A 21,043-nucleotide genomic window follows, 5' to 3' on the forward strand; every position below is an offset into this window, starting at 1 on the left:
TGGATTTTAGATTAAATGTATGGTACAACTGCACGAATCCAAACTGTACGGGCACAATTCGGATCCACGCAAGTTTTTCACAGAAAAAATGCAACAAGCTAAAGAAGAGGCTCAGCCTCCAAAATAATCGTGCCAGCAATATAGGGGCGCTTTCCATTTTGCCAAAATTTTCGGTTTATAATTCCAAATGTTTTATATGTCTGTCTGTCTGTCTGCCTGTCTGTCTACTGTCTATCTATTTCAACCAGTTAAACCGGAAATTTTCGTCAAATGGGAAGTACTCCAGGCGGTTTAATGAAATCGTTCTGAAGAAGCCTTACTTGGCGACACTCAGCTGACGTTTATTGGAGCTTTGAAGTGGTGCGCTAATAAAAGTACAACAGCTTTGCCGATGCTCAAGAAACACACCAGACCTCTTCAAATTACAAAAAGTCAGTGAACACATTTTGCAAATTGAAAATTTTCACCACCAAATAAATTTTGTATCTGCGTTCGTTGTCAGTGTATACTAAGGGAATAGAGCCACGCCAATTTAAGATGAGGCCTAGGTGCAGTTTCGCAATCCAAACAGGATTCTCTTCTTTTTTTACTCCAATCCAACTGAGATCGATCCGCTTTTACACACTTTAATCTCATCAATGTCTGAACAACTTGACGCAAGAAACAGACTGCAGCTTGCAGGTGTCTTACTTGCGAAGGTACGCGTTCTGAATAAGACGCCGGGTGAGAGCTCATGGGCATCACATTTGTACTCTTCAAATCCTTTCAAGAAGGCACACCAGTCCAGGCAAACACAGGGCGGTATTTTGCAGGAACTTCAAACTCTTTCCAACACTTGTAAGAGTCTTGGCAAGGACTCGGTGATGAAGCTGTTTTGAAAGCAGTAGTAGCACCGCTCACCATGCTGACATCACTCAGCCCCAAGGTTTGGTCAAAGCAAAGGTAACCAGAACCAGGAATATTAGAAACAGAGAAAGAGCCAAAGTCTTCTCACGAGGTTCACCTTGGTATGCCTTGGTCAGTGGAAAGAACAATTCTTCCTTGCACACATCTCTGTAACATATGCCACTTTGATCCGCAGTCCTGTAAAGGAGAGAACATAAAATGATCGCAATTCACATTACAGTGGAAGACGTACCCAAACATAATGTTTCAACACATCTACAAAGACTGACCTTTTGACTCGCTGTGGTTTTTCGGCGGGTACTTTGATGAAAATAACCGAGCTTCTCACCATGAAATACTCAAAACGAGGGGGATACTGCCTCGTTCCGGAGCCGTTAACCTGGGAACCTGGCGTGACAGATGAACTTGCTGTTGGCGTGACGGCTGAACTTGCTGTTGGCGTGACTAATGATCCCGCAGTAATGTTGGCTGGTGTGACGGAAGAGTTTGCTGTTGGCGTGACTGATGATCCCGCAGTAATGTTGGCTGGTGTGACGGCTGAACTTGCTGTTGGCGTGACTAATGATCCCGCAGTAATGTTGGCTGGTGTGACGGAAGAGTTTGCTGTTGGCGTGACTGATGATCCCGCAGTAATGTTGGCTGGTGTGACGGAAGAGCTTGCTGTTGGCGTGACTGATGATCCCGCAGTGATGTTACCTGGTGTGACGGATGAGATTGTGACATTTTGGCTCACTGATGGTCTTACTACTATTGGAGCAGCAGCAGGGGGCAGACTGAGTACTATCTGCTGATCGCCTGTATCAGTACCGTTGTTGGAGGCAGAACAGCTCACGCCATAACCGCTGACACACTTGAACCGCCAGGTACTGAACTGGAATCTGGAATGAAGGAATCAAACAAAACTTTAGCTAAATTACTCAACTAAAAAACAATACCAAGTAAGCCGTGTAAGCAAGCGAGATTGTCTTCAGTCTGCGCACACTGCAATACAGGACCTCTTACCTGATTCTTGTTCCTACTATTTCCATCTGGGGTACGCCGGCGTATTTCCCAGCATCCGTCACAAGCATCTCAATTACCAGCCCGCTAGGAATATCGGGACAAGTTCCTTCTTCCCAGGAGGAGCCTGAATTGTTGCTGATCGATTCTCTAAAATAAGCAATTAGGGAACGGACATCTTTATCAACGATTTTTAAAATTTTCGTGCCTTTCAAACAAGCGTTTTCTTTCTGATCGGACAACGCAATCTGTGCGACCAATCATGGTATTTATCCTTAAAGTGCCCCTAACCCTTCAATTTGTTTTCTTTTGGTAGATTTTTATATCTTTCAAGAACTCATTTTCGAAAAAATTTTTGAGAAATATTGAATCCTTTTTTTTTACGAGCGCTAGAAGTGAAGGCAGTCTTGTCGATATTTTCACCTATCGTTCGCATTAGTCCCCCACTCGGCCAAATATGGAGCGTGACGTAAGAAAAGGACATCGTGCAAAAATATCCGAAGATTCGCGGTAATGCTTCAATTGTAAACAGAGAAAATGGTTGGAAAATGTGTGGTTTTTGGATGCAGCAACTCTAGAAATGTAGAGAAAGACATCAGCATGCATAAGATTCCTTCTGAATCCTTCTGGTGTCCTTTTCTTACGTCACAGCTAAGAAAGAATCAAATATCGGACGCTTCTCGTTGGCCTTTTCCTAATGAGCCCACGAGACAAAAATTTGTCCAGCGGGGCTTAAAGCGCGCAAAAATTTAAAAATTTTAGTAACTTTTAGCGCTCGTAAAAAGAAAAGGATTCAATATTTCTAAAAAAAAATTTCGAAAATGAGTTCTTCACAGATATAGAAATCTACCAACAGAAAACAAATTGAAGGGTTAGGGGCACTTTAAAGAGGACTCATAATTAATCTTTTCAATCCCGCTAAAGTAACTACATTCCCCTCTTGCCACGTCCAGGGCTGTCTTCGGGTCCATGAAAGATTTCTGTTATGTAAAATAATGGAGACCTTACGCAACCGCAACGGCAACGAAAATACATATCACGTCGACTGGTCTACTTCGTGTACCATGGTTCGTACAACTTCAGACAAACAAAATTCAAGGACTTTTCAAGGAGAAAAACTAGTTTTCAAGGACCATATGTTTATTCAGTATTTACACCTAAAACACTCAATTCAGTCATAACTTATTTCCGGTTTTCAAATAGTTCAGCCTTGGTTGATGAAGTTAGTCTCTGTCATGAAATTCTGTAAAATGATCAACCACTGGCTATTTTACTTGCACTTACGTCTGAGGTACAGAAATACATTTTGAAATGCAGATACAGCAATACAATATTGTTCAACAAAAATGATAAAATTTTTATGTTTCAGCAGCCTTTTAGAGCTTCTAACTTTCCATTTAGTTTTTCCTCAACTTCTTGCAGTTGATGAGTCTTATCTTTGGCTGCTTTTCTATTAAAGAGCATTGGACTTATTGGCAAGAGTCAGCTGCCCAGTTTCTTCAACTTCGACACTCAAATCATCTGTTGACTTCACAAGTGAGTCTGTATCCAGTTCCAGCATTCTTTTTGTGTTTCTCCCCTTTCATGCTACACTTCAAGGCGCTTTCTCCCATGCTTTCTATGTTGATCTCTTCATTACAAACACAACACATGGTCTTGTGTTTGTCGCCTTTGAATCCTTTCACCCAGCTTAACTTGCAAACAAAGGGAAAATCAAAATACCTCGCTTAAAAAAAACACTACACACGACCGATCACATAACCCCTGAAAACAAACACATTTGGTGGACAAACCCCCATGACCTGGTGAGACGACCATTTGTCCCATTGTTATCGCCAGTTATGAATCGTCAATGCACAAATTTACCCGGCAAAATCATTTAATTTTTCAGAAAAGTGATATGGAATAAACAAATTACGAAATTTCAAGGAATTTTCAAGACCTCATAAAGAAATCAAGTACTTTTCAAAGACCTTAACCGAATTCAAGGACTTTTCAAGACGACTACTAAAATTCAAGACCTTTTCAAGCTTGTACGAACCATGGTGTATAAACCAACCCGGTGACCTAATCACCCGGCAATATAATTTACAGCAACAGCTTTAAAGTTCAGAAAAAAAAAGAGATAAACGCACCATAGTCTTCACCGCAGCTCATCTTCTCCTTAAAATTGTCAGTTTGTTGATTACGCGTCGTTGTTTTGCAGAGGACGTTAAAGGAATGTCTCAAAATTTATCACGTACGTGCAGAGCCATTGTTTTGCTTTTTGTTTTTTGACGTTCTCATTGCCGTCACCGTAGCCTTTGCGTAAGGTTCCTACTCTAATGATTAAAGTGTAGGTAGCGGGAAAAACAAGGTAATCAACACAAACAACATGAACTATGGCAAAGCCTTGCTGGTTTCCTTGCCGCTCGACTCTTTATCTAGAACTCTTAAGAACAATGATTCCACCATGACAAATAAATAAGGACCAGCAAACGTATCAGCGTACTGCATAAAATGCTGGGGGGGGGGGGGGGGGGACACTACGATTGCCTAATATCCTATCCTAACGGAGGAGGAATACTTGGGAGCACTTAAAAAGGTGATACTCATTATAAGGATGGGTGTAATATGAGTCACAAGTCTTTTCAACACTATTTCACTTTATAGTCTTAAAGTATTGTAAATGCTAAAATGAACCCTTTATTACCTTATAACTGGGAGCCAATCATCGGGGACATTTAGGTCAGCGTTACCACTGCGCCCGACATGCGTGGCCTGAATTAGACGATTCTGATTGGTCAATACTATTTCCCTCAGAAAAGTGCAGTTGCGCATGTCATCTAATGACAACCTCAGTAAACAGCCGGAAAATACATCCTCGCCGTAAAGGACTGGGGTGAGAGCAGGGCCGGAGCACAGACTGTCAGGGCCTGGTGACCACACTTGGATTTTTCCAGCAGTAACCTGAAAATTAAAACCAGATTTCAATTCTGGAAAAAGGAACAGCAATTCCGTGGGAAAATACGATTTGGTGGTGAAACAAAAGATGTAAAATGAAAATTAAACAATGCATCCTGAAGTTAAAATATTAACAACATATCACCACTATTCCTTTTAAATTAAACATAGACATGTGACTATGCTAAACACTAGAGTGCATCTAGGAGTCTTGGGATCAATGCTTTTGTATTTCTTTCTCTTTTTTTCTGCCTTTCCTTGAGCCCGCCTCGAATGGCTTGATAGCTTCCTGCGGGTTCTCTAGTCGTTGAATGTAATTTTACTATTTATTCAATAAAGATGTTGTTGTTGTTGATAAAGATTACTGACAACGGCAAAGACAAAACAAGATCATAATGGTAAGCAAAATCTGAAGGAAAACTTTAGTGGTGAATCAACCGAAGCAAGATTTTCGGAGTTGAATCTGATTGGACAAGCGACACAAACAACATGCTCTGTAAGAAGACGATAAGCTGCCATTGATTAACTGTAATCAGTGTAGGTCCTTTCTTCGGCAATTGGTAAAATGAAGAGAGAAATGATTAACTGTTTGTTTCCTTTGGCCCTTTTACCTGCAAGCTGACTTGATTTTGGCCCAAATGTACTGCAAAATTTTATGATGTACGAAATTCACAGCAGTTCACAAGCACACCAGTACTAATTACTGACATGAATTGAATAAAACCAAGTCCCAGTTCACGACTAGTTAGTCATTTTAATAGACCATTTCCCAGTTGTCGGAATCTCATTATGAAAGCGAGGCTAAATGCAATACTTTTCATATAAAAATAACTTTTTTTTTAGTGAATGAAAACTAATTTTCATAATAAAAGCATTGCACTTAGCCTCGCTTTCATAATGAAGTTCAAGGCAAATCGGAAATGGCCCACAGACCCTTATCACTCGGCGGCCATGTTGAGTCTCAGGAGAATAAAAAGCTTTGTTTTTGCACAGCAAGCCTCGCACTGAATTCACGTCTGGCCGAGGCTTGCTGTACGAAAACAAGGCTTTTTATTCCCCCGAGACTCAACATGGCTGCCGAGTGATAAGGGTCTATTGTTATGGTTATTTAGGCAGCTAATACAACACAGGAAGTCATTTCACGTTTCACACCAATAAAATGTGATAATTGAAAGCTCATGAAAATAGTCTTTTGGACCAATCTGACGAAATTGGTCACACGAGGCATGACAGCCGTTAGTTGCGTGCTGTTCGGTCTAGGAAAGGGTGGGAGGAAGGCAGGGAGGAACATACAGTCCTGTGATTGAATCACTTCTTTTCATTTACAACTCATTATCAGTCTCTTTCCTTAAAAGCAGTCACTCAAAACACCATGGTCTTTTTTCACGTCAGTCAAATTCCATCAAACGATGAAAGCAAAAACCATTTCAACAACTCACCTCTCCTGAGCCATTACCCAGGTCACGACTTAACACTGGCCGACCGCGCAGGTAACCTGGGTTCCCTGAGCGCTGAAATGGAGTCTGGGTGATGTTCGAAGAGTGGAGGAGTAGTGAGTGAAGGAACTTCACGGAGAATGCCTGACTGATAGTGTTTGTAGTGCCAGGAGATGTTACAAGGCTAGGCTTTGGTTTGAATGCGGGAATTTGAACGTTTCCAAGCGTAATTCTCGCCTTCACTGTGTCAATTCTTTGTTCACGCCATTTAAACTCATATTCAACCTTAACTACGACATTTGAACACAATCTTGTAGTTTCGTTGAAAACCGGTGATGGTGGTAGTGTTTCGCCATCATCAAACGCACATCTCTCAAGTGTTGTGCTTTCCTGTACGTTGCTCTCAAACAACGATGAAGAGTTACTTCTAACGGCGTCTTCCGAGTGCTGAGTTGCCATAGCTACATACGATGAAACATCCCCACAGAGATACTGCACGTCTGTGCTGGCAAGCTCATGTGTTCCCCCAACAGTATCATTCAGTCTTCCCTGAGCCAGGACTGCAGGAGGCAGTGAACATGTGGGACGGCTCAGTCTAATGGGCATCAAATAATTCAAAGCGCTCCATGTTGATTGTGAGCTACATAGAGAATCTTCCAGCTCAAGGACACAGCGAGATGAAAATTCTTCAAGAAACCTTACAGATGCAGTCTGAGAGCACAAGCCATTGAAAACAGTCCGCGGTAGGCTCAACACACCCAGTGTGGCTCCAACATAGCTTTCGTCTTCAGTATTGGCAGCTGTTTTAATTGTTGTTCCCGCTTTGTACAAACCGCCTGATATCTGTCCTTGCCGTTCTTCACTTTCCACAAACGCAAACGTTTGCCTTTTTTTGTTCTCAGCCAGTGTGTTAAATGAGGCAGAGTCCTGAGCTAGAGAAGGATTCGTCACGTTGTAAAAGTAACCGATAAAAGGGCTGTTGTTAATGGCAACGCACAGGAATGGTTGCCAGTCCCTTGCGTCAGGCCAGGAGGCTTGGCAGCTAAACTCGAAAGGTTTCTCTGAGGTGGCCCCTCCAAAGAATCCTGATATACATGTGGAAGCCTCGTTCTCGAAGTCACTACAATCCTAAGAAAAGAAAATAAGATTATAGACTCCTCGATTAATGGGGTACGAGTTAACTGACATGAGCAAGACTTTCAAACGCTTTTCACACGGCAAAGCAAGTCATTTAAAAGCAATGACGAAGAACAGAAAATCACGTGTGAATGTTTAACCAACTGCATGAGAAACCCGCAGCACATGCACAGTTATTTAAACACACGGATTCAAGCAATTGGACGGGGTTTTTTTTATTAGTTTAATTAATTAATTTTATTTATTTATTTATTTCATTTTGAACGCATGCGCTATCTTGATTTGATGGACAAATCACAGTGTACTGAAAACGTCACCTGAAAGCATTCTTAGTAATAACAGAAACGTTTTTTAAGAGATGGATTGGAGGATTCCCTCGTGCACGGAGAAACTATGTTACATAATTAAAGGAAATTAACGCTTGTAATTAAGGTATTCGAAATTTACGCGACTAAAATTAACGCGAATTGAAGGAAAAATAACTTCCCAAAAATGGAAATTAAAGAGAAAGAGGTGCTTAAATTCAAAGTGAGGGAACTTAACGCAACTAACACAAAGAAACAGAATTTGTTCAGACAACAGGACAAATTTATTTTAAAACTAATTAAGTGTACAAATCCGAAATGCAACAATGTTCGTGGAATTGTCCCTAAACGTAGGGGTTAAACAACGGAATCTGGGCACTTCAAGCATTCTTCACAGTGTCCATGATACCGGCGGATATCCACACTGATAAAACAATGCCTTTTCCTTTCAGGAGTGTATCGAGAATTTGGGGCGACAATAATGGAAATTAACGTCACGGAAATGAACGCGCTACTTAATTAATGACGCAGAAATTAACGTTAACAAAAATTAACGCGACCTTAATAAACGCGAATTTTTAAAACTCGCGTTAATTTCCTATAATAAGATATTATATAAACTCAAATACCAAAGACTTTGGTTCGGTTTATTACATCAATCGTTCATGTAGCAGGAATACCTGATCACAGCAACAGCCGGCATCACAGGAGTTTTCCTTCAAATCACAGGGACAAGTCAAATCTATATCAGACACCAGCGTGCTCTTCCTCTGCCCGCCTTCAAACCAGCAAAAAGTAAATTAGATCATACTCAACCAAATCGTTATCAAGACATTTGTTTAGTTTTAATGCTGAAAAAGTACTTTTTAATAGTTATCATAATCATTACAACCACATTTAAACAGGAAATTCCGGTATAAAAGGGGCCTGGCCTGGCCTGGCCATTCTCAACTTCAGTTGTCAATCAACCATCAAAGCGTAAACAACTTGCGCCTTTTCTACGATCATTACTGATAAAATTGGCTTAGTTTTCGGAATACATCCCGGCAACCGAATTAGAAACCGATGTCCCATTTTGCTGCGGTGATAGCATGAGATTTTAAGGCACATTTTCTCAGCGGACACTCAAAGTAACGACGTGCCACGAATAAATAGCTTCTAAATTTAAAAGAAAACTAAGAAGAAATTCTGTAAAAGGAATAAGAGGTTACGGATAAAAAATTGTTCACCTATATAAACTGAAATATTTAAGGTCTAAAGGAAATGACTATGTACATTTATTCCTGATCCGGAATATGTTAAATAATATTATATTATTGTCACAAGGTCTAAGAAATTAGAGCAAAAACGTAGCTTTCGACCGTATTCACAGTCTTCATCAGCAGAGTCCGCGGAAATCAAAAGGAAAATCAAGGAGGCCATCCACATTAGACACCACGTTAAACAGAGATGGGCGCAATGATCTTCCCGCCATTTTTAACCACTTGTTGTCACGTGACTAGACAACATGTAATCATGTGACAACGTGGAGCTCACTTTGCTGATGAAGACTGTGATACGGTCGAAAGCTCCATTTTTGCTCTAATTTCTCAGCCCTTGTGACAAGAATTTACTATTATCTAAAGGTAGTGAATTTCAGGCCTTCACCCCTCTGTAATTTGCAGATTGTACTCACCTGTGATACTATTACGGACTTCAACCCAAACAAAAGTCACCGCTGTCTCATTTACATATCGAAGACTCAACCCAGTATCCCGGCCGCAACACACGACCCGCACCAAACCCTCACTCGCACTTCCATTGAGTGTCAAATCTATATTCTTAAACAACTCATCTTTCTGTTGGAATAAACAAATGTTCAAATCAAAGTTATAATCTTTTAAGAAAAATACCAGCAATAGTACCCTGCTAGCAGAGGTTTCTTTCTGGCAAGTCTTTTGGCAAGTACGAAGTCGTTCGCGTCTCCAGTATTTCGCGTCGTCGGCTTGTTTACTTCCCCGAGAGAAACTTGGGGAAGTAAACAAGCCGACTACGCGAAATACTGGAGATGCGAACGACTTCATACATGCCAAAAGACTTACCAGAGAGAAACCTCTGCTAGCAGCGTACAGTAGTAGTTGATTTTAAGTGTTAAACGCCGTTATTACTTCTAATATATCGTTATCTCTTTGTCAGTTCTAACACCGGAGCTCTAAGCGAAAGCCACTGTATGTTATCTCAAGGTCTTTGCTGGTAAGTTTTTATCGAACCCCACCCCCTGAGAACAAGATTCGGGAGGTAGGAGTAACTACGCGAAAGAAAGATTTTGTTCGCGGGTTTATTGTGACTAATCACCAAAAGTAATGATTTCCTTTTAAATGGTTATGCGTTTGTTCCTTAAGGTTTCGATTCTTCCTTTCTTTCTTTCTTTCCTTCTTTCTTTCTTTTTTTATTTTTCCGTTTTTTTTTTTTATTCCTTTTCAGAAGTTTCCGACTTCGTTATTGTAATTAATATGAACGTGAAAAAACGACAAGTGTATCAGAGTATCAACACTAAAGTCCTGGCTAAACATTATAGCACTGCGTTGTGAAACACTTGCTGATTCAACAGTGTTAGGACGTTTAGCACGCCCAACACTATAATACAAAAAAATGTTCGATGCATCGTGCAAAAACTTTAGAACGTTTAGCCAGGGATTAAGGACGGTGCCTACTAATAAAGAAGTATTTTTGTGCGGCTTATGACTATGCGGGAAAAGCAGATCTTAGTATGGACTATTGGAATCCAAAAAGAAAACTGGGGGTAACCGCGGATTTTTTAGAGATAATTAAGCAATAATTATTCTAAAACAAAAAACAGTAAAATACAAAGTAATGTATGGCGTTTTTTTTCCAAATGGAAGCTTTATTATCTCTGAAAAATGCATGGTTACCCCAATTTTCTTTTAGATACCAAAAGCACTTGCTAAGTTCTGCCTTCTCCGCATAACGATCCCGTAGGATCATATCCGGTACACCTTTTGGCCATTAGAAATTAACTGCAAAAACTCTCCAGTTCAAATTACAACCTGATTTCATTGAGAAGTTTCAAGGAATTGTAATCCTGACCTGGAACTGTATTTCTTTGTTGCTGAGTTTTATCTCTACATTGCTGTTAGGGAGTGTCACTTTGTCCGTGAGTGCACTGGAGCACAGCTCTGTAGTGTTGTGTAACTCGGCCCCAGGCGACACAGCATCCAAAGAACACGTGATGTCCACGGTGTTGTCAGCTGGCTGATCTAGTGCCAGGACCACGCTAAAACTGCCATTAGGCGTCCGGATGAAGCCCACCGGTGGGAGAATCCGTAACGGAGACACATCCAGAGCAAATGTCACGGCAGGTCCTGTAGATAAACAGTTAACGACATTGAAATTGTAACATAAGGTTCATTCAAGAACACTAAGCGGATAGTTTACATCCGCCTGCAGTAAGGAATGAGATCGCAAAACGATCTTTCTATTGCTATGGTTGCACTCTTTTTAACGAACTATCTTGATGGTATTTCGTATTTATTTGCTTTTAAATCTTTTATTTGTACATAGTTTTCTATCTATCTTATTATCAGTATTAGTTTAATGCATATGTATACTATAGTTTTAGTACATTGTTGTGCTCAGGGCTCCCATTGATAACAGACAGCTTTTTGCATCTGAAGGGGCTACCCTGGGCGGTATAAATCAATAAAGGTTCTTCTTCTTCTAATATTCATCCGGCTGCTGTTTATTTCTTATTGCCCCCCACAGGCATCCTTGGAGTCCCCGCGTAAGAGTTATTACAGTTCAATGTAGTATACTTACAGTTAAAATATACAGTTCGCATACCAGAAACAATCTTGATGTTGCCAAAACAGGGCGCGCCCGGAATAACCAAATGCTTGAACGAAATAAATTGGTGCCATCCCAGAATATGAATGCACGGCATAGAAGGTATTCGTGTTCTTCTGGTTCAAAATGAAAAGAATAATGTTGTGTTCATTCTGCTCCTGATAGCAGGATGAACAGGAAAACGAATAGCGTTCTTTTGACAAAGCATTTCGGTTAAACGGGAAAAGGTTGAATTGTGTTTTTGGGAACTGACATTGTGTATTCGGTGTTATTCCTGAACCGGAATAAGAATCGGCAGAATTTTTCCAAAAGAATAAGCCCTTAGTTTGCAAGTCAAGCCACATGTATCACCTGCTGAAGTCTTGAACTGATACTGAAGTCCTGTTTCATCAATGGTGGGCTGTCCTTCCTTTCCTCCTACCTCAGATGTCCGGCTTGCACTGAGAGCAGCTGTCTGCGTTGCACCCATAGTAGCTGTCTGGGTTGCAGTGAAAGCAGCTGTCTGGTTTACACTGAAAGTAGCTGTTTGGTTTGCACTGATAGTAGCTGTCTGAGTTGCAGTAATAGCAGCAGTCTGGTTTACACTGAAAGTCTGGTTTATACTGCCCGCCAGCCCAGTCACCGGTGTTGAAACTAGAGGCTTTGGTGTTGGCCGTGCTGTCAGATTAGTGGACTGTGCCCTGCATATCACTTGCACAGGAACACCAAGGGACACAATCTCAAAAGGAACCTTGAATTAATACAAAGATATTGGTGAGGGATTTACTGCTTTGACCACCTAACTAATTAAGCATTGCCTGTTTTTTTTTTAAACTCTAAGAGTCAGTTATGAAAAGCTTCTGCAAAAATAAAAGCGAACAGCCATCCAGCACACAGCAGTAGTTTCCTCTCCATGGCGATGTTTGTTTGACTATTTTTTCTCGGATAAAATTTTTCAAATTTATTCTATTTCGAGTTTTCAACAATCACCTTTTTCAAATCATAAGATTCACCAACAATACAGAACACTAAAAATTTATGACATTGTTACATTTTTGTCTAAAAAGTAAATCTTTCAAAATATGATACGACAAAACATTTACATCACATTTCCTTTCATTGCGCACATGCCACTCATTGACATTCCAAACATTCCAATCCTAGCAGTATGCAGGATATTTGTCCCATAAACTTAGTTTTTAATGGCCTTAGCTCCCAGTATCCTGTAGCTCAGTGGTAGAGCACCCGAACTAGTAATCAGAAGGTCTTAGGTTCGACTCCTGATAGAGGCACTCGGAATTTCTTTTTCCGAGTTTGTCTGTGTCATTACTAAATAATGCATCATTCTCATTTATTGAAGGGTTTCCTACGTGGTGGTCATCGTTTTTTGAGCCAAAAAGTTCAACAATGGGACGTGCCCAGTTTCAGCAGACAATGTATATCTTGTGTTTTGTTGTGGATCCATATTTTGCTTTTTGCCTAAAGCCCGAATTTCTAATTATTTGATCACATTAAACTGCCACTACATTTAAACAGAGGTACGATTCCACGTAAATCAGCCTTGATACAAAAAATTGAAACCTTCTTGGGTTAAGTGCAAAAAATCCACAGGCAAGCTAAAACTGGGTGAGTTTGGAGCGGTTTTTTCCTTTGTCTGTTTGTTTGTTGTTGTAGTTGTTGTTTTTTTTTTTTTTACTTTTTGGCCAAACAGACGATTCATGCCCCTTTTAAAAATAACTTTTTGCACTCAATCCAACTTTTGTGCAGCAATGAAGTGAAAAATACTTTTAATGTATGGAAAAGCCAACAGGGACGCCTACAAGACTGACGATAAATCTATTACCTTGCTCGAAAACTGGCATTACTACATGAGCTTTAACCTAGAAATTAAACCGATTTAAGCCAGACAAAGGCAAAGGAAAAAAGTGATGATTTTGGAAACTAGGTTAATACCTGAGCTGTTATTGCATCAAGATCAACCAAAGGTTCTTCAAATTTTAACTGCAAAACTGCTGGTCCACCTAGACAAACAGAGAGGTCAATCAAACTATATGACAACATGTGTTATAATGAATGGCAAATTCTGTGCAAGAGGTTAGAGTTCCCTTTTCAAGCATTACACCATCTACAAAATAATGACTATACTGGTCTTCATGTGGCTTGGAATACCACGGTAGAAATATGGAGGCAAAAAAAACCTTTCTTTTGACCACCATCAGTGGCACACATTTGTTTGTGGGTGGGGTGAGGCAGTTGCCAGAAGCACTTTACAAGGTGACTTCTAGTGTGCATACTACACAAGCTACAGTGTAGCACCTTCCTCATTATGCAGGGGAAGAAATTACCTGAAACTGGTGTAAAACAATTGCAACAGAAATAAAATTTAACTGTAACATTCAACAACACTTATTCTAGAAGTATGCATGCCAATAAAAAACTTAATCAATATACCAAAGGGTGTTGTTCAATTGCCATTAAAACATTAATTTTTTTTCACATACTTACCCCCTCCTTCCATTATTTGGCAATGCTTCTTATTTCACGAGCTAACTTAAAAGTTACGATCCTCATTAATTTATCACCACACAGGACTATGATCCTAGCAGTATTCAGAACGCATGTTCTAAATGACCTGGCAAACCCTGAGTCTGCCATTAGCTCATTGGTTAGAGCAGCTGAATACTATATGGAAGGTCATGGATTTCCACCAGGGACTCAAACATGTTCTTTGTACCATGCTTATGATGTGCTGAACACTGCTCAAGCTTTCCTTACCACCACACATGACGCTTTCTATTGCTGATCCTAGCATGACAGAGTTTCCCAGTAGCCCATTGCCTAGAGCATCTGACTGGTGTCTCAGGGACACAGAAATTTTTAGCCTGCAGACCAGGCGATATTATTATTATTATTATTATTATTATTATTATTATTATTATTATTGTTGTTGTTGTTGCTGTTGTTGTTGTTATTATTATTATTATTTTTTTTTTTTGCGTTTTTCAGGCAAGCGGAGGCAAAAACGAGGCAAGCGTGGAGCACGAGTCACACGCAATGGGAGGAACACAAAAAAAAATAACACCTGTCAGCACAACATTGTTCATGTCACGCCCCTTCTGTGGTGTGTGACTCACACTCCATGCTCACTTTGTGCTTGTCTCTGCTAGCCTGAAAAAGCGCAAAAAAATAACGACTGTTCTGCAGGCTACAGAATGTTTTGCATTATATCACATTCATGACTGCTCAACATGCCAACTTTCTCAATTGATAAACTCTTTCTTTATCAACACTTGTGGTCAATTATAAGCGTCATTACATTATAAATAATTTATGTACTAACCAGGTTTAGACTCAACTGTAGAACATTTCACGTCAACCAGAAACTGCTGGATCTTTTCACTGTGAGACAAACCAAAAATACAATTTAATCTTACTAAAATTAACTGTAAGGATAAACTACACAACAAACTGTAATTTAATAACTACAGCTTAAACTTAACTTAAACTTCACATGTCTCTCTCACTTGGGATGATACTCGGTGTAAAAACCCATGACATTTTTTCTTTGTTTTCTACCTTTTGTTGCCTCACACACCATTGTTCTTCTGAGGTTGACACCTTTTGTTTGCTAACGTTTTATATCGTTTGTGAGTTTGCTCGTCTACAAGTGAACGCGCTTGGAAGGCAAATTTTCTTATTCTCGGTTTTCACTGTCACACCATTGAAAAAAAAAATCAAAACCATTTCATGAATGAAGTCAAGAAATTGACATGGTATAGAGGATAAATAAATAAGGCATCTGTCCAAGTGTCAGGTCTGTGCGGCATTCCGTACTCGAGTTATTTGACAAAATGTTCCACATAAATTTATAGAGCTTAGTATGGAGACGCCATGTTTGTGTCCCTCTGAGGGGCACAAACATGGCGGCCGGAAATACGAAGTTCACTTTTGCCAGAAAAGAGGTTTGTTTGCCCTTGAGAATTTTCGAATGTTTAGATTAATATTTCTCCTCAAACTTAAATTGTTTAGAATAATGAAAATCACCCGAAGAGTCATTTTTAAAATACGGAAAAGCTCTGTCACGGCCGTCCTCCTTATGTCACGCACGATGGAAACTCGGAAATTGAAACTGTTCTATTTTCAAAAGGAAGCACGACATCGAGCTAAGAAATTGTGAACAGACATATTTTTAGGTAATCTTTCCTTGATTGAAGGTAAAAATTTTGTAGGCCTCCCAGTTTTGAATTCTAGACTTTGGTGACGTCACGTGAAAACCGAGAATAGGTTTTGTCCACGTCAGACTCGTTTTCCAAATTACCAGTAGCCTAAAATTTTCCACTGTCCACGAGCCGTGTTTAGTCGCAGCAGTTGTTGTTTCTATAAGTAACGTTTGTGATGACATCATGGTTTGCTTTTGCGGGTTGTAAGTCAAGCCCAAAATAGATCTAGGTGGTAGGGATAAACAACCTGTATATCGGACTGGCTTGTTGGTTTCGCTTTTGTTTGGTCAAGTTTGTAAATGCACTACATCTATGGATTTTCTGAAAAGTTATGAAATTGACGAATGCAGTTCACAGGAACTGGTCGAAACGTTGTCCAAAGAATCCCTCCTTGGTAATGATGACTGTGCCGTGGTGAAATTTTCGATTCGATTATCAAATCCCGCGGGAGCATCAGAGACAAATCCCGCCATGTGCAAAGGGTTTGCAAGCCTTAGTTGTGGTTTACCAGGCTTGAAATTCGGTAAGTAACGATTAACTTTACAATTTCAAGGCAATGATTCAATAAAAGTACGATTAACATAGATTTTCAATGGTTAACACCAACTGCTAGTGAAAAGAATAGATAGTCAGTACCTTTTAATAGATCTGCCGTTAATTGTTGTTAATCGTTGAAATGGCTACATTTCTTCCTGTTAATCGTGTGGAATTCTAGTATTTTGCGTTATCAAGAGTGATACGTCGACAAACAGGACAAAGCTGGATTTTACGCCAGGCAATGGACACATTTTCTCTTGGAGAATGTAACTGTTTACATTTCTGACATTCCTGTCACGCACGTAGTTGTTTGTAACAGAATCAAGTAAAAGAGTGACAGTATTCTTTCCGTTGCTCCCGCGAAAAAGACTGCTTTCGTGTGCCATGTTTGAAAGACAACGAGTGTATATTAAATACCAGTGATTAATACTCAGTGCATTGTCCTTTTGGTCATCTTGTGTCTATAATGTTATCAATATATCTTTACAAGATGGTAAAATTTCCCAATGGCATTAATACAAAACACAAATCGGCGTAAATAACTACTGGACAATGGTTTACAATGGAATTGCAGTTAACATGCCAAAATTTGGACAAATCTGAGCCAAATCGAAAACACGGGCAGAAATTCGACATAGGTCAGTTATGCTCCCAGCCCTTCAATTCAAATAAATAATCAAAATTTAGCTGCACTGCGAAATAGCAAGAAAATTCTTCTATCTCTGATGAACACCTTGTTGTATCAGGTTGTACATATCTGTTATAAGGTGCATGTACTTCTCATGAATTTGCCTGCACCTGAACTGCACTTGAACAGTTGACTTGGTCTGATACTTGTGAAGCAAAACAAGGTCAGGACAAATGTGAATGGTGGGTGCTTGACTGACTTGCAAACTTCTGCAAAACAAGTAGAAATGACAAGAATTACAACAACTGTAATCAATTTTCACTTGATCACTCAGTCAGCCAACTGGTTTGTACAGCTAACTTCTTAATAGGCCACACTATATATATGTTCTTGAACTCAGTTTATGAAACAAAATTAAGGCTAACCCTCAGCATGTTGTAACTTCATGTTATGTACTGTTACTCAGAGGTACTCAAAGAAAAGATGCCACAAGATAATATTGCCAAGGATCTTAATTCACACCAGAGTAAATCAACCTAATGTTGGACATAGCAAAGATACTGTAACTGAGTCTGAGTCTCATAACCCCAGAGTAATATATATGACTGGAAGAAGTCAGCAAACCCAAGTTAGAAAAACAGGTTTTAATCCAAGATAATGGAGAATTCTGTATAGCCAGAGTTCAAAGACACAAACAGTGGGAGTTACATGACTTGTACACTCATTCGTTATAATACTCAGTTGACTTGAAGACAAGTGGCATCTTATTTTCTCAGGAATACTAGAGTGAGTGTGTTTGAAAATCGACTCCTGTACGTGATGTCTCCTCATGAGACTGATTTTCACCTTCATTCACATGTTTAGTTTGCTCTACTACCCCTGATAATAATAAGAGACCATGCAAACATTGTCTAAATACTCAGCAACAAATTTCTTAACATCCAAATTACCTAGTGTTTCCCTTTGATCCATAAAATGTAAACTGTGTGTTGTTGCTTGGACTACCAGCAGTACATTGGATTGTAACTTGTCTGCCAGGTGATATAATCCTACAAGACATCAATAATAAATCATCTTCAAGGAAAATACATGTGATGCTTTGAGGGTAAATCATATTTGTAACTCTCACATGTGACATCTCACTGTGGCACGGCAATGCTGTGATTAAGTGCTGTGGCAGAGTTTTTTAGGAAGATATACAAAATATTGAGTTTGGTGCACTGTCACATCTCCAAGGAGTACATGTAGGAGGTTTGACAATTGAGTGGCTGTTGATTCAAATATCTTTAGTTAGCCATCTCTGTCATACATGGCATAGAGGGTTTACTGAGCATGTGATAGCTGTAACTGATTAACTGGTTAATTACCTTAGGTTACTTCTAAAGTTACCATTTCCATTCTTTTATTTTAATATCCCCTTCTTTGGGCCTGCTTCAAATAGCTCAAAAGCTAGCTGCGGGTCCTTCAATTTATTCAATAATATATTGATGTAATTTGTGCTAGTGAATAAAGTTGTTGTTTTTGTTGTTGTTATTGAGGTGTACCCTGTAAATGAATCAGATAATATTTCACTCCACAGTCATGTTGTGCAAAACATTTAGCCACATAATAGTAACATGAAGATTGAAATTGCCGACCATACTGAACCAAATCAAACTATGCTAAAACCAACCAAAATAACATTAGATGTCTACGCTAGGTCCACAAAGTATGTTTTGGTAGTAGCTTCCAGTGCAAAACAATCACTATGCTTCTTAAAATTTTCAAGATTGTGATCTGCTTTAGCAAGTTTTGGGGCTAAAATTTTCCAGAGCCTTGAGAACAGCTTACATTTTCTTCATGTCTTGGAACTCTTTGGCTTGCACCTAGGGATGAGGAAGTGGGACTGGGGAAGTAGGGGGGGGGAGGGTTGGACCATATCATGAGTTTTGAAGTCTTAACTGGGAATGGCTTGACCGTCATTATATTTTTCATTACCTGAAGGTAACATTCACTTGTGTTGTATTAACAGGAGCTGGTGAAGGTGTAAACTCCACAGCTGTCAGACCAGGGCCAGTTTCCAAGGAGTTGCAGAAAACTGTGACCTAAAGATACAAATAGTTGATGCACTGGTCAGTTTAAAAGAGCTCAACACTTGCAAAACATTCTATAGTGGCTTGATGCAGTCATCTGTAAATTAATCATGTTTAACTGGCTAAAAACAGTCCTAAATTCTCTCCAAGCTGTGATATTGTGATTGTACAAACATCAATGGATAGATGTAAGAAGGCAGGCTGGCCTGGTCACTGAGAGCTCAGTTTTTACAGCCAAAATCCTACACTACAGAAACCATGGTGGAAAGTTTCCTACAGACTGTATGAACACCTCCTTTATGTATATATATATATATATATATATATATATATATATATATATATATATATATAATTGGCCATCAACACTCCTCATGGTTCCTGAGGCAGCTCCTGAGATGAGCAGCAGCCCATTCCCCATGAAGAAAGTTTTTAAAAATGGCCAGGTGTATATGTTGCAGGTGGAATCTGGTTCTATAGAGGTTAGGTCAAACTTGTCATCTGCATTTACCCTGGGTATTCTTTAACTCATTTTTCAACTTAACTACTTTTAAGTATGAGGGTGTGTTTTGAGGGACAAAACCCGAACTCTAACACCAAATCTTGATGTCTATATGCCCCTTGTATATGCCTATATGCCCCTTGATGTCTATATGCCCCTTGCCCACCCTGCAGCATCACACTGAAATAACAAATCAAATCAAGAAGTTTATTTTGGTACTCACTCACACCAATTTACCTATACCACTTTGTATACATACTTAACATGTGAACCTGTGTAGTGAAGTGTGTGACTGTTTAGTAAATGTAACATATTATAATTGATTAAACTCAGATATTGTACCTTCTTGTCATCATATCTTGTTTTTCTCTCCCACCACAGGCCCCGTAATACAGGCAATATTTTCTTGCAACTTGTCACACAACAAATGTTGCATTACGGCAAGTTGAGATTGTTTGTTGCCCTTACACCGTATTACCACCTCTGTAGACAACAAATTATCATGTTCCAGAAAGTACACGAAGACACTTTTTCTACTTTTTGTAACATGAAAGTTTGTTGTGCAAGGGGGTGGTAAAACATTGTGTAACAAGTTTCAGGACATATTGTCGCTAATACTTGGCCTTAACTAATTCAAACATTTCCTCCAGCTGAGGTTATACATGCAATCATGTAAATGAAATACAACTGAAAATTAAATTAAAAAGCTGGATGTCCTTATAAGATTATCAAGTTAAAAGAAATCAGTAGTTTTAAAACTGAAATTGCAGCTCTTAGCATACCAAGTAAAGCACATACATGTACATTCTTCTGTACAAATATTACAAAAAACATTGGCTTACTTCAGCAGAGTTCACTGCCTCTGTTAGTTCGACTTCTATCTTGCCTTCCTCCTGATTCTCGGGCACATGAAGGATACCCTCCTCGAAACCAACTAACTTGATATTCACTACCGCTAGAAGTGAAAATTAATAAAACTTGTATAATTGGAAAATTCCTAACATTGATAATAAACAGTGCCCCTTGGCAAAGTTTGTCTTAGTTCCTGACAACTTTTTTTATATGATCAAATCAATTAATCGAAGGGACGTTTTATCTCATAATTACACAATCTATCCGTTATTTCTGTCAATATGTAATGTTCTGTTTACTAGCAGCAAACACGTTTGGAGATGTCAACAGATCAAGAACAACGTTACGAAGCTTACTTTGTGAGACAAATATTTAGACAGCAAGTTACAATATCGTGATAGTTCTCACCTCCACTTGTCCTCCATATAGAATATCTCGACATCAACACGAAAACAAGATAAAAGACACTTCCCTTCATTGCTCAAAGTGCAAAATAAATAGCCTTTTACTTCACAGGGCAAAACAAATACCGAGCATTTTCCAGCTTCGCCAGATCTTCCGCCATTTTGAAAAAACGGCAGGTACTTGATATATGGTAATATGAAGTACCTACCGAATGCATTATAATTTCCGCTGACTACTTGGTGCGCCGTCTGGAAGTTGCGTCATTGCGCGCGAGAGAGA

The 21,043-nt window shown here is 39.4% G+C and overlaps 1 protein-coding gene across 1 annotated transcript; it reads right to left on the reverse strand.

The window, feature by feature from the left end:
* Positions 1–320: 320 nt before the first annotated feature.
* On the reverse strand, positions 321–20,930 carry LOC146464498 (uncharacterized). The gene is made up of 16 exons (XM_085129751.1): positions 20,768–20,930; positions 20,350–20,462; positions 18,911–19,017; positions 17,884–17,982; positions 17,104–17,202; positions 14,889–14,947; positions 13,502–13,569; positions 11,921–12,299; positions 10,814–11,088; positions 9,402–9,564; positions 8,407–8,504; positions 6,288–7,412; positions 4,598–4,854; positions 1,909–2,055; positions 1,176–1,784; positions 321–1,083 (listed from the first exon to the last, which is right to left on the reverse strand). The coding sequence occupies exons 1-16, from the start codon at positions 20,835–20,837 to the stop codon at positions 915–917; spliced, it is 3,837 nt and encodes a 1,278-aa protein (XP_084985877.1). The 5' UTR covers positions 20,838–20,930; the 3' UTR covers positions 321–914.
* Between the last annotated feature and the right edge of the window lie 113 nt (positions 20,931–21,043).

This window comes from Pavona decussata, unplaced genomic scaffold (assembly GCF_977016875.1).
Source record: "Pavona decussata unplaced genomic scaffold, jaPavDecu1.1 SCAFFOLD_163, whole genome shotgun sequence".
NCBI classification, from domain to species: Eukaryota; Metazoa; Cnidaria; class Anthozoa; order Scleractinia; family Agariciidae; genus Pavona; species Pavona decussata.

What these genes read in the sequence shown, in the direction of transcription:
- LOC146464498 (XM_085129751.1), bottom strand. Translation starts at nt 20,837, where the DNA reads ATGAAGGGAAGTGTCTTTTATCTTGTTTTCGTGTTGATGTCGAGATAT. An exon ending in TCAGTTCAAGACTTCAGCAG is followed by an intron (nt 11,089 to 11,920) that starts GTGATACATGTG and finishes GTTTATCTACAG; the next exon opens with GACCTGCCGTGACATTTGCT. An exon ending in ATAGTAGGAACAAGAATCAG is followed by an intron (nt 1,785 to 1,908) that starts GTAAGAGGTCCT and finishes CCTTCATTCCAG; the next exon opens with ATTCCAGTTCAGTACCTGGC.